General features: G+C 33.4%; 1 protein-coding gene and 1 long non-coding RNA gene across 4 annotated transcripts; both read right to left on the bottom strand.

The window, feature by feature from the left end:
- Nucleotides 1-337: 337 nt before the first annotated feature.
- On the bottom strand, nucleotides 338-1059 carry LOC133821596 (uncharacterized). 2 transcript variants are annotated; one of them, XR_009887699.1, is made up of 2 exons: nucleotides 803-1059; nucleotides 338-698 (listed from the first exon to the last, which is right to left on the bottom strand). It is a non-coding gene; the product is annotated as an uncharacterized LOC133821596 (long non-coding RNA). The 2 variants fall into 2 exon arrangements; XR_009887698.1 differs by having other exon boundaries at nucleotides 338-592.
- A 3198-nt stretch (nucleotides 1060-4257) lies between these two features.
- On the bottom strand, nucleotides 4258-7115 carry LOC133823582 (exocyst complex component SEC15A). Of its 2 annotated transcripts, none has more exons than XM_062256421.1 (2): nucleotides 6961-7115; nucleotides 4258-6790 (listed from the first exon to the last, which is right to left on the bottom strand). In XM_062256421.1, the coding sequence occupies exon 2, from the start codon at nucleotides 6774-6776 to the stop codon at nucleotides 4407-4409; it is 2370 nt and encodes a 789-aa protein (XP_062112405.1). In that variant the 5' UTR covers nucleotides 6777-6790; nucleotides 6961-7115; the 3' UTR covers nucleotides 4258-4406. The 2 variants fall into 2 exon arrangements, with proteins under 2 accessions (XP_062112405.1, XP_062112406.1); XM_062256422.1 differs by having other exon boundaries at nucleotides 6879-7102.
- Between the last annotated feature and the right edge of the window lie 9940 nt (nucleotides 7116-17055).

Here is a 17055-nt window from a genome sequence, read left to right as displayed (position 1 = left end):
TCAAACCTTTGTGCATCACACATGCCCATACACGTCCTTGTGTGTTTGAGGATTGACTTGGAAGACTGCAGTGTGAGTCTGAATCAGTTCGTGATACGTGAATTGGATGATCGTTTGAATATACTGGAAAATAATGATAATTCTTGATAGGTATCAAGATGTATATTTCTATCTTCTATTTTCGTTGATTTAATGTATAGATATATGTATTTATCCAAGCTCGGTATTATTAATTTTAAAACACCTCACCCTGTTTTGTTGTCACTCTCATTTGCTATTTTAATACAAATTTCATTCATTTTTTTTTCAAAAATATCAACCATAGTCACATTTAGGATTCGTAAACGAAATTGTTAAACCATGTTTCATTAATAATTTCACAAAATCACAGACCAAAGTCACATTATCAACCAATACAGAGAACAAATTGCATCTACATAAAGTATGATTTTATTCAAGTTGTAAGCCCATGAGTGCTCAACCACATGCTCCTCGTTAACTCTCCTATCACCACTGGTCTCACCTTCCCTCGCATTTGCTCTATTAGCACCATAGCTTTGATGTTGCTCATTACCCGTCCATAATCTGGAAGCTACATAAATTGAAGAAATTATCCTCTCTAATTATAGCAACACCGCCATTCCGCATTCACAAAACAAGCAGTCAACCCATTCAAAATAATTACAACTCTTGTTCACCTAATTCAAACCCAATTAAGTATCACTGATACTAACACAAGAAAAACAATGGATCGGGAAGGAATATTATACAAAAAAAATTAGGGCATAGAAAAACAACTCACCAAACGCCTAACACAGGTTATGAATCTTCTTCCTGGGTTCCTCGACGTCTGGAAAATCCTCATCACAAGGAGTTTCGGAGGATTACAAAAGCAATGCAAGAGTCCCATCAACTGCTCATTAATCTTCTTCGTTGTGTCCGACCAATTCTTCTCTTTCACTTTTTTGGTCTAGTTCAAGGTTCCTTACTTCGACAATGGTCATTCTCGATTTGGTATTTACCCCTGCTTCTCAAAATAATATAATAATAATAATAAAGTTTAATTTGAAAAGGAAATTAAATCTTTAAAACTTTTTTTTGGTTTTTTATTTAATTTTCAGATATATTACATAATCAAGTGATGTGCCATGTCAACCACCACATGGACTAATATATCAGCAACATGTGGGTTTTATTGTTCTAGGGTGGCACTTAACGTCCATAAGTGGATGGATGCAAGGAAAAGGTAACAATTGGGGGTATTACCATAAAAAAAAATTATTGGGGTTATTAGTGTGTCAATTCGAAAAGATTAGGGAGTTTTGTTGCAGATATCCCTAGTTAATTTTATGCTTTTTTTTTTGTAATTAGCTTTGGAATTTTGGGTTTTTTTGTGTTGCTATTTGTGTATTCTTTCATGATATTTATCACTTATATATATATATGGGAATTCTATTATAAGAGTTTCACTTTAAGCGATGAGGCTTTCAGTGTTCTCGATCCGTGAATATTTTTCGATGCGGTTTTTTTTATGACCGTGTATATTGTAGCTATTTAGAGCATCCTGCAAATTTTCAGAAAATTCTGAATAGTTTACAGTACCGAAAACTATGTTCAAACATGTTGTTACACGCGTGACTAATTTTTTTTTTTGCACGTGGAAAACAATATGTTTAGACCTAGTTTTCGGTACTGTAAACTATTTGGAATTTTCTGAAAATCACGCTGAAAACTATTTACATGTCAAAAAACACTAAGAGCCCTACCAGTAGAACTTAAAGTGAGGCCCTTTGTAATCATTTTCTAAGGGCTAGAATGAAGATGTTCATTTTCAAAGGGGGAATCTATTTGTTTTACTATTGCTGAATGTGGGTTGAATCCATGTGGGTTTGAAGAAAAAAAATGAAGCAACAGAACGTGGGTAGTTTTCTGCACAATCTAAAATTTGTTGTTAATTTGTTTTTTTTCTTTCAAATTTGTTAAAAGGTTTTGAGATTTAGGTTTAATGTTTATTTTGAGATTGGGATGTTGACTATTATCATTGTTATTATGATATTGAATATTTTAATGTTAGTTTGAGATTTATGTTTCTGTTTGTGAAGAAGATTAGACCATATTATGAGTTTGGTTTTGATAAAGATTTAACTTGGGTTTGAAAGGGTGTTCGGAGGAAGAAGAAATAATCAGATCTGTATTTTTTGTTAATTTCAAGGTTCAACTTCTATGGGCTGGGTGTTTCTGCTCTGTTTCTAGGATGTGTTGTTTTACATGGTGATCACATATTGATTTGATTGTGTGAATTCATAAATATGAAGTATTGGTATTTGAATTTGAATTTGTTCTTCTTAATGGTTTGAAGATTGGTTCTAAAATGCTTTGTGATAGGATGGAACTTGCTAGGTTTAAAAGATGACCGATGAGAAGAGAATGAATACGATGAAACTTAGATTTTAGTTTAATTTAGTGTTATTGGTTTGTTCTTGACAAATCTAGGTTAATATTCTAGGGTGTTCTTGGATGAAAAAAAAGTGTAAATGAGAAATATGTATGTTTTTTAATTAAAAAAATATTTTTTATTTTTATATAATTTAAATGTTTTTATTCTTTTTTTTAATTTAAAATAATTAAAAGTTTATGAGGTGGCTTTAGTTTAGATGGTGACGGTGACGTGGCTCCATATTGGTAATAGAAGTTGGTTTAGGAGGTTTTGCCACAAAAAATAATGGATGAGGGTTAATTGTAACAAAAGATAAATGAGTTTTGACACTAATTATTCTTATTATTATTATTTTACATATAAGCAAATTTTAAGGATTAAAAATTTTATGAGGGAATATAGAAGAGAAAAAATGGAGAACAATGTTTTCTAACTTTGATTTGATACTTTTTAATATTTTTATTATTGTTGTAAATCTAAAAATTTATACTACATTTAATTTTTTTATATTTTAAAAAAAATGTATATTTATCAATTCAATCCAAACATGAAAAAATTAAATTCTTTGAATTTTTTTTACAAGGTATAAAATTCTCAAAATTTTATGTTTTGTTTCAAATTGACACATTCATTTTCAGAATTTTAATATATTACTTCTTCAAATTTATATTATAGAATTAAGAAATAGCCCCCACCACCCCACTTCAAAGGGATAATTTGAAAAATACTCAATTTTAGGATTAGTTAACTAAAAATAACTACTAATAATATTTAGTTGAATATTACCCACTTTTTTAAGCACATTTCCCATATTACCCTTAAAACACTACTAGAAGTCCAGTGTAAAAATCTCAATCTTTGCCTTTGTTGTGTCATTTACTTCCCTCTTTAAATAATATTCCATTGTCAGTTCCACTAGACCACTGTATAATGGGTAGAGTCATTAATAATTTGGGTATTAATCAAAGAGTTTTAAAAAAGAGTTTTAAAAAATGGGTAAAAATTAAAAAGATTAACTTAAATTGGGTACTAGGTGTAATTTTCACCACCCTTCAAATCATTGCTATTTGACTTGGCATTTCGAATTTTTGGTTGACACGGACAAATTCGAGAAAAAAAAACCTCTGAAAATTATTTCAATATTCTTTTGTCTCACGGTGGCCTTTCATTATTGAGTTAGCCATACACTTCACGTCTTTCTGGCAACATCATCAAATGATCCATTAACAAATAGCCCCCCAAACCAACCAAATATTTCTCTAGTAATTAACACAGGATATTATATATAATCTTCACCTTTCCTACCCTTTTATTTATTTTTTATTTTTTATTTTTAAGCAATTAATCATCTATAAAAGTAACTTGGGGCTAGCTTTGAGCTAATTTGGGTGTGTGTGTGGGAGGGATTTAAACCCCTAAGGGAACCGTTTGTAAGACCTCCTAAGGCACCCATTTATCTGCACAATTATTGGCCTCCTTGAATGAGAACCACCATTTAATTGGGCAAAGCCATTGCTCCTCACTATCTTCCATTTCTCTCTCAAAACCAAAATTTATGATTTAAGCAAACAAAAGTGTTGATTATCAGCTGATAATTACATCCTTCCATTATCTCATAAAAATTAAACGAGAGAGCTGCAGCAAAAATATTTAGGGAGGCAATCTGTCACTAAGATCCGTTAACTACATAAAGCATAAAAAAGTGCTTTTCCTGAACAACTATTGAACTACTTGCTTTGCTCTGGTGAAAAACTCAAAATCCCTAAAGCTGCAGTGCAACATGGTGGTAAGAAGAGAACAGTTTCAATGTACAACAGATCAAGAAAAATAAAATTGCATATTTATTGCATGGACACGTATCATTAGGAAATATTAATGATTCCCATACATTCAAGAAACAAAAGTTAACTAGAAGAGTGAAGAGGAAAAATATGGACCTACTTTTTTATTCAAGATTATTTTCTGATTCTCAGTTGAAGTCCTTCAATCGTTTCTTCAGCATATCCATTGATTTCTTCTTCGCACTTTGCTTCGTGTTCCTGGTTGCAAGACTTCCAAAGATCCCATCAGGTGTGTCCTTAAATTTCTCACAAACTGTACTGACCTTCTTATGATCCAAAGCATTGTAGTTTTTCTCCCGTATCACAGGATTCATGAAGTTCTCAGGCTGACTGCTTGACAAAAGGTTGATTAGTTGGCGTGCTTCAATCAAGCAGCCTCTAAAACTACCTTCCTTGTACACTTCGCTCAATCCCATACTGTGAAATCTTTCTTCTGCAAAATTCTCTAACATCTTTAGATCAGTGTTGATGCCAATAACTGCAGCAGGACTAAACCTCTTGACGCTATCGCTAAGAAAAGCAGCCACTATAGAGTTGGAAATGTGGTCAAGAGCCCCACATCCAATCTTATACAATGAATCCAAAGGCAAAATTTGCTGTGCTGTGGACATAATAGTGTCTAGGTAAATAACAACTTCATTGATATAGTCATTTCCATTCTCTGCTATATCTTCCGAAGTCCATTTTATATTTTCTGTAAGTGCCATAAACTCATCCAACTTATTATTCACCAAATTCAACAGAGCAAGATAAGCAGCATCTCTTGAAGTTTTTAGGACCACCTTTGCAGTTAAACAAGCTTGAGTCCTCTCAACTGACCGCACAGGGATCCCACATAGCTGGGCTGCATTTCGAAGAAAGAAATCACAAGCTCTTTCTAGAACAGATATGTTTGCAGCAATCTGCATGGCTTGAGAGACGCCAATGCTGTTGCTTTGAATCGTATTGAGTATGACCTCATTCAACACATCAATCAGAAGCTTGTCTGTGTACTTTTTCACGACATCATAAAAATTAGCATACACACCATGGGACAAGTAATCAACAGACCCTTTAATAAATGATCGGACAATGCGACAGGAATCAGGCACCATGGAAGAGAATGGTGCTATATAAGGGAAGGCGGGCATAATATCTGAGGTCTGGAGATTAAACAGCAACACATTGGTTTCATAGTCAGAGTCTTTTTTCAAAACCATCTGCTCGTAGGAATCATGAGCAACAACATTGACAATTTGTTCACGACACTCCTCTAGAAGAAGTTTATGGTATTTGTCTCGACAATTGTCAAGTGCCTCAAGGAGTGGACCAACTTCGTATCCATACTGTCTAAGAGTTGACCCAAGAAGCGTGACATAATCTTTCACCAGAAGAAGATGGGTTGTGGAATCCATATGGGAGAATTGTTCCTCCAAAACAGATATCATTTTAGCTAAAGCTGTTTCCCACATTATTTCAACCTGCTCAGCTAAAAGTAGACCCCCAGCAGTCCTGAGGACCCGATCCTCCACTATGAAGAACCCTGCAATTTGGGCCAAAAAAGTTTGATAAGATTCAACAAAAGGTTGCACTGAGGAGATCTGTAAATCTGAGTTAAGCTGCAACATGCGATTTTTATAGTAATATTCCCGGAACTGCTCCGGAATTCCTAAGCAATTGTGGATGTGGTATGCTCGATAAAGAGGTGTCAGATCAATTTGCAAAACAGAGTCGTCATCTAGTTCTTCCACCTCTAAATTAAAAGAAAACTCTTCTAACCCCATAATATTTTGCTCCTCTGCTTTCCTTTGACGTTCTAGCATTTCCTCATCTCTCTGACGCACGGATGAAGCATGGCCTATTGCTGTTTGGCCAATGTCCTTTGCAGAACTCCTTATGTGTACAAGCCACTCATTGAACTTACTACAAACTCTCTTCTCGATATGTGATTTAATAATTGGAATTCTCTGCTCAATCACCATTCTGAGAGCCTTGACAGGAATCAGCTCCAAGTAATTTTTCTCAATCAGGTCGATTGTCTTCAATGCTGGGTAAAATTGGCCTTCAGAAATGTGACTATTACACTTGACACAAAGATCTAACACCTGTACACAACTTTTTGACATTTTGACAGCTTCAGTCACATTCTTCTTAATTGCATAAGACTCAAGAAGCTCCTCAAGTTTAATCAAAAGAACACTCCCAACCTCTTGCAACCTAAAATTATCACTTGACAGATCACCTTTAAGCTCTTCCGCGTCAACCAAAACTCCCCGAAGCTCATCGACCGCAAGAATGAATTCCTCGTAATGGGTTTTGCAGAGATCCTCAATCTCAGCTTCCTTCTTCCTCACGACATTCTTGAGCTGGTGAAGAAGTGATTCAGGCCTCCCCATTTCAAAGGCATGCCTAACAAGAGGGCCCACATCATCTCCATTTGAAATCAAAGTTGCAAGGACCAAGTCCTCTCCCGTATCCCCATTCTCTGTAACAATTTTTCTCTTTGGTTTCACATCCATTATCCCGAAAGATCCTATTCAAAAAGAACACTCAAACATAAGATAAATAATCAAATAAACAACAACAACAACTTAAAATTCCAATATTATAATTCTTCTTACATCTCAGAAATTCTTCAACATTTTGCATTGTTACAAGATGTAAACTCCCTAAAACGCAAAGGGAAAAACCAAAGCTACTTACCAATTTATGCCAAAAACAAGGATTTTTGTTCTGAGCGGAAAAAATAAAATAAACCTAAAACGACTTTTTCTATAAAAATTCTGGAGATGGAGAATCCCATAAAACCTCTCAGATAAACGTCTTTAGCGGAATGACCCTCTTTATAAACATAATTTATTTTTTATTTATTTTTCAGCTATTACTTGTGAAAAGTCTAAATTATCCTCTCTTTCAAGTCTCCAACTCTCTACTATTCTACCTATGTCATAAAATCTCAAATCTCACAGCCCTGTTAAGGAGCGAACGGCTAAGATCCAAATCTCTCGGCTTAAGGTGAAACAAAATAAAAAGATAATATATATAAATTTTAGTTAACAAATATCACTTCACTAGGTCAGCACAGGCGCTAAGGAGACTAATGAGTTATTTTACAGGTTCAAAAAGGACACATTAAACAAAACAAAAAAAAAAAAAGAAGTTTATACTTTTTTTTATCTTGTTTTTGAGAAATTAATTTTTAACCTTATGGTTATAAAATTATTCAAATAAAATTCTAAATTTGATTTTGGTCAAAATTTTCTCAACTGAAATCACAAATAATTCACCAAACTAATAATTTAAAACAAAAATAAAATAATATAATCATTCTGCTTAAAAACTGTATTGTTACATTCAATTTTTTCTTCATCAAAATTGAGTTTATAGGTCTATTTGAACCATTTTACAAAATATAAGATCCAAAAATATTTTTTTTAAAACACAAAGTCTAAATAAGTAATAAAAAACAAATTAAAGGCACATGTATATAAATGCATGGTAAGATTATAGGAGGTAGCACTATTTTTTCTGTACACGGTTTTAAATTTTATAGATGTGGTTCAAACCACACCGCACATCGTCGTGTATATTAATTTTTTGAGAAATTAGTGAAAATACACTGCAAATATAGTGTAATTTGTAATCCACTCTACTTTTAAAAACATTTTAGCCTAATGCCTATTTTCTAAATGAAGGAGTATAATTTTACATATGTACTCTTTCTTCTCTTCTACTTATCAAAAATTATATTTGAAGTAAATAAAAATAGGTAAAATATCATTTTCTCTCTCATGTCAGAGCTTTTTTTTTTCATATTTTTTTTAGAAAACATGAAATTCGGATTTGGGAGTTTTTGATACAAAATGAAGCTTGTGTGATAAAGTAAAGGTGATTAGAAACTTATTTGCACATATTTTCCCATTTTGCATGAATCCCAAAACCCTTTTTTTTTTAGTTTTTATGGTTCAAAAGCATTGTGTGTTTTTTATTGATTGGAAGTAATTTTTAAGAATCTTTTGGTTCAAATTAACATCACGAATCTCTTTGAAATGATTCAAGGAACATTTATGCAATTTTTGGGCTCAAAACTGTGGTCGGAAGCCACGTTTTCTAGTGTGTCTGCAACTGGGTCGCGATACCCGATCCATTTCTCAAACGGGTGAATAAGACTAAGATTTTTAGACAGCATGTCGAAATTTCAAACCACCTGAGATTTTTTAGACCACACGTAACCAGTCGTCTAATATTTCAGACCACTTATATAACTATTAATTTCGACAGACAATGTAAAATTTTGACTGACCGTCTATTAATTTCGACAGTCCATCGAAATTTTAGACAACCTATCTATTAATTTTGACAACTTGTCTATATTTTCAACAACACATATAAAAGTTTGAAAATGTACAAAAAAAAAACTCCAAAAACACTATATAATTGTACATATATTAATTATTGGATTCTAATTAACATTTTCCAAACTTAAAAAAAACTTGGTTAATCGATATTTATCAAAATACTATGATCATCAATGAATGAGAGGTAGATATTATAATCAACATTTTCTGAAGTAAAATTGATCTTAGTTTATCTATCTCAACCTTAATAAAGAACTAATAAATTGATTTAATTGTAGCTAGGGGTAGGCAATGTACAAACCAATCCAATTACATTGAACTAATCCAATTCATTTCAATCCAATTACAAAAAAATGGACATCCAATTACAAATGGATTGGATCAGATGATAGATGACACTATCAAGATCTAATTAAAAAACTATCCAATCCAATTACATATAATATATATTAAAAAAATTAATTATTTATATTTCTTTATATATTAAAAAATATTTATATTTCTTTTAATACATTATTATTGGTTGACTATTAGTCTTCCCTATACCCTTCCACGCCTAATTAGAGAATAAATGTAGCGTCTCGAAATTTTACTTAGCTAAATAGTAGTAATAGTAGCTGTAGAATTTTAGTTCTCGTGGATATTGGTCAAAGCTTGGATTTAGTTAGAAACTCATAGAAATAATTATGGGTTTTATAAGTTTAACCTATGGTTTAGAAATATTAATTTTAACATGAGGTTTGATTAATATAATTGGTCATAGAAATATTATTTATTATAACCTAAGGTTTAGATAGAATAATTAAGAACATGACATTTGTCACATGTATGATTATTAAGGATTCAAGCATTTTGAATGAATAATTTAATAAATGATAGATCTAGAAGGTCTAGAACCTTCCCTCATCTGTTAGGATCACGTTTTACTCAGTCAAAGTGGTTTAAACAAACTTCAAGTGTGCTGAAAGTGTGCAAAAACGTGTTTAAAATATCAACGTATGCCGATATATCGCAGCTATAGGGGCCGATATATTGCCTATGATTGATACAAAAAACACGTCGACTTTGCACGAACGAAACCATGGCCCTCGGGGCTTAGGTAGGGGTGATATATCGCCTAGGGTAGGCGATATATCGACTCCAGTAGCCATTTTTGAATTTTTCATGGAAACCGAACTAGAAACAACCCTCAACAACTTTGACTCATTCTTGAACGTCTTTGACCGAGTTTTGGGCATCTGTTGAACAGCTAATTCAAATTTATTCAATTTTTTAATCATTTATTTATTCATTTTAAAAGGAGTTAGTTTCACTCCTTGAACTCTATACATAGGACCCTTCACTCAGCCATTCTATTCATCATTCAAGCATAGTTCAGAGCCTCCAAGCTGCTAAGTTCGTTCTAGAGAGAAACACTAGGGTTTTGGGGTTAAATCTTTCAAATCTAAAGCTTTTCTAAACACTTGGGAAGAAAGATTTTGTGTGATTTCGGTGTTTGAGGTATAGATCGAAGCTCTAAGCTATCTAAGGTACTGTTAATCTTCAGGTTTAGTCCATTTCCATTCTTCTTATTCTTTCCTTTTTCTTTAAATACTAATTCGTTATAATGACTTTTGGTTAGGTGTTTGAGTTTCTTGAAACTTAAGGTCTTCGGTAAGTTACTATCTCAATGGTTTAGATTTTCTTTTCATCTTCTTTTCTTTAGAGGACTTATGGTTTCTTATGTTTGGTTTTAGGAGTTTTCAATCTCACTCTTGTTTCCAATATCCCGATTTTTGGTAAGGAAAATTAGGTAGTTTAGTTTATGATCTAGTTTATGTTTTGTATGACCTAACATTTCAGGTACAATAAAGGGGTAAGTGTGTCTGGTCCTAAGGTGTCCAGTGATGTATGAAAGACTTATGTCAGGTAGGCTCGGTTGCCAAAACTTTATGACGGACCTAAGTTGATGTCCAGTGTATGATGAACTATTGTCCAGGGCTTAATTGTCACCCCTGTATAAGCACTTATCTTTTTATTATATCTGACTTATTATTTTGACCTATAGTTATGATTATGATCTATAACCTATAATTACGATAATGAATTATGACTACAAATTATGACTTAGGCTATGATATGACATAGATTTTGACTTATGATTATGTTGTATGAATAAGTTTTTTTTATGACTCTTGTGTAATTTAGGATATATTGATTAAATGATTATATGACTAACTCTTGTTTGTATTTTCCTTGTTGGGCTTAGAAGCTCACCCCTTATGCTATTGTTATTTCAGGCAATTAATGATAGAAAGGTCGGTGGTGAGTGGGACCGAGGAGCTTCATGATGTACTCGTGGAGACCATATAGTCGAGGAAGATCAAGCGGGCCTATTTATTTATTTTTATTAAAGAATTTTTTCTCTTAAAGTTTTATTTAAATGTTGCTCATTTTAAAGACAATTATTTTATTTTTGTAAAACCACGGATCCATGTATTTATTTTTAAGTTTTTATTTAATAAAAGAGCAATATTTATGATTATGATCCAACGATGTATTCTCTATAATTTATGAGAAATTAGGGCGTTACAATTGTTTAACGCCCAAATCATGACTACCACTAAGCGGTAGTTGTAGTAAAATCGGGCGGTCGATCCACAAGGAGGTAACCTAAAACCAAAAGATTAGTAGAAAATAACACAAAAAGTTAGTAACATGAAATAAATAAAAATGATGGAAATGAAGAGAGATTTGAGATTTTGGTAGTTTCTTTTTGATGAAATGATAAAATGAGGTAAGTGAAACAAAAGTAAGGGAAATCAAGAGTTTGAGAAATGGAAAGGTTTCAAGAATCATCCATATGCTTGTTTAGTTACTTGGTTACTTAATTTACAAAAATACACAAGCAAATAGTTCATATCCCAATATTTACTTGGAAAATCTAACATTAAAGTTCATATTTTTTTTCTAACAAAAGTCCATTTGAGTTATAAAGTTCTTTACTTTAAAAGCACAATGTTAATCTCATGAAAAATCTAAAAATGACAAAATACCCAAGAGCAATAATGCAATAGAAGATTAGACATAAAATTATGCATCAATATTACTTTTACTAATTGGAAGCACATAGAAAGAGCATGACTAATCATATATACTATTAGTACAAGTAAATAATGATAACAAAATAGAGATGGGGATGAAAGAACATAAATAACTCAAATACATTACATTAAGAACATAGTAAATCAAAGTAGCAAAATAACATCAATAGCATATGGAATCATCCCTAACCTTCCTAGGAAGATTAGGCCATTATGCTCATGATTCTCACAAAATTCTAAGAAGAAAGTGAGTAGAAATTTTGCTATAGTTTCTTTACTCTAAAAATTACATACTAATTGTGAAGAAAGAGTCCCTATTTATAGAGGGAGACAAGGACTTAAAAGAAAGTAAACAACAATTAGGGTTTACAAAATAAATCTGAAATATTAATAATAAAATATGATTTTGAAAAAAATCAAATCTTATTATAAATATTAACCTAGTTATTTTGGTGCATGGTCAAAATGCCATTTTTCTAAAATACCACAAAGTATGAACTTTAAAGCTCAAAATAGCAATTTGCAAGGCCCAATACCCACAAAATATGGGTTGAAGGTGGCTGGTGGCAGAAGTGGGTTTTGACCCATTCCCAGCTAATGAGGAGGCACCACGTGGTGCTGGCTGGGAGAGGAGAAGGTTGGGTCTGGTGGGCTTGGTGCATTGGGCTTGGAGGGCAACGCTGGGTGAAGCTGGGCTTGCTGGGATGGTTGAAGGGGGCTTCGGATTGGGCTTGCTGCGCTGGGTTTGGAGGGGTGCCGAATCGGGTCGCACACGGGTCGAAGGCTGCTGAAGAAGGTTGAGCGCAAATAGCTGGCGCTTCAGGGGCGCGCCACATGGCACGCTGGGGTGAAAGGATACCAGGCGGGCCTTGGGCATTTGGGCCTAATTGTGGGCTTCTTCACTTCAAAAATGCCACATTTCCTTTTCTTTCTTCAATTTTATTTTATTTTTTTTCTTTGTTTCCAAGTGTCAAAAATACTAATTAAATCCTACAGAATAAAACAAACTAAATTAAAATTAAATAATTTCATTTATAAATATAATCATGCTAATTCAATAATAATATTAATTAAAACTTAATTTATTTTGACTATTAAAATCAATAAATGTGTATTTTTGGGCACTAATCAACAATAAAACACTAAAGATACGCATCTATTCTCCTCCCTCTCTCTCATCTTCATTTTAGATTTTTGAAAATAAGTGAGATAGAGGCAATTGTAAAAACCTTTGTTTGGTTTAATACAACTAATTTTGAATACTACATAACTTCCAATGAATTCATTTAGGCTTGTTGTTCGTGTTTGGTAGTATCTAATAACACCTTAACCCTCATATAAGGCCCCCAAGATTCCCTAAGAGAAGACTCCTCCATTTCAAGAAACTTACCTAACACAGTACCAATCAAGTTAGCTAACTCAGGAGATCTCTTAAGAAAAGGAATTCTATGCACTTGAACCCAGAAAGGGGCATGAATTATGGACTCAAGCATAATGACAAAATTAGGACTTGGAATTTCCATGATAATGAGATTTTGAGCAAAGTGCCATGGTTACCCTTGTATTTCACGATTCCTATCCTCCTCACAGCCAAACTCAGCCAAAAAAAAGACCTTGTTCAGCATCAGAAATGATTACAGAAAATCGTCCCTTCCAGAGATTAGACATAATTTTTTTTGAAGGCTTCCTTATTAAAAGGACGATTGGTTTGGACTTTCAAAAAGAGTTTCCAAAAGGAGTATAAATTTCATTCTCAGCAGAAGTAAGATTAAGTGATAAAAACAAAGAGTTAACCAGATCATCAAGAGAATTAGCCATTTTAAGATAAAGAACCTCATAATAGAAAAGAAAAAAAATAAACTCCCATACCCAAACACATACATATAAAAAGACTTCATGATTGAAATTAGAGACTTACATATAGAATTCACATCGACATATTACAAAAATACAAAAGTAGATATGGAAGAAGAAGTAATTGATTGCAAAAGAACAAGTGATTATGGAAAAAATTAGAATAGGTGGCATTTTCAGTTCAATCACATTAATAAATCTTAGATAAAAAATATCATTATCAGGACATATCATCAACAAACAACCAAGAAATCCACATAATGAGCCAAAAATTTATTAATGAAGGGCAGCACACGTTCACATAAGCCTATATATTATCCACTATAGCAAAGATAATAGATTTACCTCAAATTTCAAAGTATAAACAAACTCTTCAAATTTATCCACCTTCTTCTCAAACTCACCACAATGAGTCAATGACTATTGACTAGTCCGCTCCAATCTGTATATCCACAACAATAAATACTTTGTCACTAAAATCTCAGCATATCATATGAACTTTCAACATTAAGCATATTTTTCTAAACAAACATAATTTTATGACCGCCTTGAAACTTCAATCAATTCTTTTCCAAGTAGAGAGAGAGAGAGAGAGTACTCACCACTGAAAACCATCACAACGGATGTTATTTAAGTGTGAGAGGGCTCTGACTCCAAGAAGGATGGTGGCTTGGCCTGGGGTGCGTGAATGTGTCTGTGTGGTTTGATCTGGTTAGCGCTCGCAAGACGGGGAGTTAGAGAGAAGGGACTACGGAGGGCCGGAGGGGAGGGACTACACGAGGTGGAAGGGGGTAATAGTCGTGCGAGATGGGGGAGACCAGGGTTAGATAGAAATTAGTCTTTCTTTTTTTTAATAAAAATAGGGATTTTTAAAAAAAATATGGCTTTTATACTATCAACTAGAAAACATAACCGTGTTTCGCACAGTCTTTTGTAATAACTAATATATATATATATATTTGTAGTTTGTATAGTTGAGATTCTTTTTTATCCTATTTGTACAACATGTTTCTTACATGGACATGTGAGGATGTCTTGATCATAGTTTTTTCATGATGATGTTCGTTGTATAGCAAATGCCCTGTAGGTTTTCGAAAAATTATGAATAATAAGGGTTATTTTGGCCGATTATCCATTTGGATAATTTATTTTTAAGAATTTACTTTTAGACCTCGTATTTTGTCAAAATGTTAAAAATAGGAATAGAAAGATCGATTATTTGAAAACTATATATTGGCCGATTACTCAATTTGACACTTTATTTTTAAAAATTACATTTGGACCATGTATTTATTCAAAAAGTTAAAAATTCTTTATAAAAAGTAAATTATATAAATATATTTTCTGTAAGGGTTCATACTATTTTGAACCTTGTATTTTAGTCGATTATCCATTTGGACCCTTTATTTTTAAAAATTAACTTGCAGACCTCGTGTTTTGTCAAAAGGTTAAAATTATGAATAAATAAATAGATTATTTGAACCACATGTATTTTTGTCGATTGCTCATTTAGACCCTTTATTATTAAAAACTAACTTTATGATTACGTGTTTTATCAAAACTTAAAAATAAAAATAGATAGATTATTAATATTTGTTGACGCTGTTTTTCGCCAACATAAATAAGAGAGCAATTAAACAAGAAAATATTGGAAGAAATAAGCAAAGATGAACACAAGAGGTTTTTTACGTGGTTCAGCAGTTAAATCTGCCTAGTCCACGAGTCTATGTTATTAGAACTTGGGAGTTTTCTAGAAACTTTTCAGAGAATAGTTGCCCAGAGTCTTCTCTCTAGAAATCAGAAATCGGTCCCTTACAAATGGAGCTTCCTTCTCTATTTATAGGGAATGTTACAGAATTCATTCCCACATATTCCGCGAAGATATTCTGGGAATCAATTAATATAATGCTATTTTAATGCATTATTTCCTACATACACGGAAACGTCCCATGAAAAGTGAGATCGGATAACAGATTAAATGATATCCCTTAAATATTGGGATTGTACAACAATAAACATATTCACATGTAACTGATTAACTCGGATACGGGATTCATCAAATCTTCGAGACTAGAAGTTGATATTGAGCTCGCCGAGACTATCAATCGATCACGAGCTCGTCGCCTAACTTTGCCTATGCTCAAAACAAATAGACATTGATGATGTCACCACATGCGAACTCACCTACTTCGAATTCGAACCAGTCCAGAAGGCAAGGGATAGCTCAGAGATACATCTGAGTGTCACACCATGTTGTTTGCGAGCTCAGAGCATTTTCGAGGTTACACAGCCCTTTGCTCCTCCGAGGTCGCTGCTTACAGGAAAAACATTTTGACATAATGGACATACGGGACAGTGCTTATTTCGAGCTTACACATATCGAGCCAAGATTTTGGGATCACAATATCATGCTCGAAATCTGGGTGTAACATTTTTCCCCCTCAAAAGTATCAGTTCGAATCCTATGAGAAGGAAACTTTTGAACTGCCCTTCTTGGAAACTGTACCATCAATTGTACTCGAGTGTGGACACGCGTCAGCTAGGGGTTGATTAATCAGTGTACTTGAGTGCCTTGGTACCATGCCTACGTCCATTCGCCTACCAACTTTATGGCGCCATCCTTTCATTTGTTCCTATCTGTCGGATTGGATGTGAAATCTGGCCAATGGCCCAGATTAGCCCGACCTTTGAAATTCCTCGGGGCCTATAAATATATCTGTGTCATCTTCTTCCCCTTACTTTCACATTTAGTACTTTCAAAGAAAAGAGAAGAAAAAAACAGAACTCAAAATTTGTTCTGTTCTTGCTTGTTCTCCAAACCGAGAAACAAAAATCCTTTGGTGTCTATGGCTCCGTGAAAGCTTCCCTGCAATCACTTCTTCGATCGTCACTTTCTCTGTATCCACAAGCTACATTGTGTAAGCATCTGATCCTTTTTCACATGTTTCTCTTTTTACATGTTTCCTTTATAAAAATGACATTCTTGGTTTCTACCAGATTGATAAGGCCTCGCTCTTGCACTGCGCAAGTTTTCTGATTTGAGTAATTTTTGCATGTTTAGAATCAAGGTTTAAGCTGAAAAATTTAGGGTAGAAATGTATAAAAATGGTGTTTTCTGGTAATGGGGGGGTTTCGTGTAGCTTAAGAAATAGAGTTATGGAATTAGGGTTTTTAAATTGCACGTTTCCCAAAAATATCATATTTTTTAGTAACCGCCAACTTTTTCCCTGAAAACCCGGGATTCTCGAAAATAAATCCGCCTTCCCCCCTTCGCGTCAAATACACGCTCGGGCTCGACTCGTTCAATAGCTCAGATTTCTGATCTTGTTCTTTTGATTAAGCTTATTCCATGGTCTCGAGCATTCGAGCTCGAACCATCTCAATTTTTATCCTTAGTTTCTTGTGTGCCTGGCCCTCACCCTTTTTCTTTCTTGCTAGATGTCGCAGAATTTGGAAAAACGGTGGGGGTCAGTACTCGTGATTCCTTATTCATTGAAAACTTC

This window comes from Humulus lupulus, chromosome 3 (assembly GCF_963169125.1).
Source record: "Humulus lupulus chromosome 3, drHumLupu1.1, whole genome shotgun sequence".
Taxonomy (NCBI): domain Eukaryota; kingdom Viridiplantae; phylum Streptophyta; class Magnoliopsida; order Rosales; family Cannabaceae; genus Humulus; species Humulus lupulus.
The sequence above is the reverse complement of the archived record's forward strand: the minus strand, read 5'-3'. Positions and strand labels throughout refer to the sequence as shown.

Bases quoted from the DNA above. Each gene is read 5' to 3' on its own strand.
- LOC133823582 (XM_062256421.1), bottom strand. From the start codon at position 6,776: ATGGATGTGAAACCAAAGAGAAAAATTGTTACAGAGAATGGGGATACG.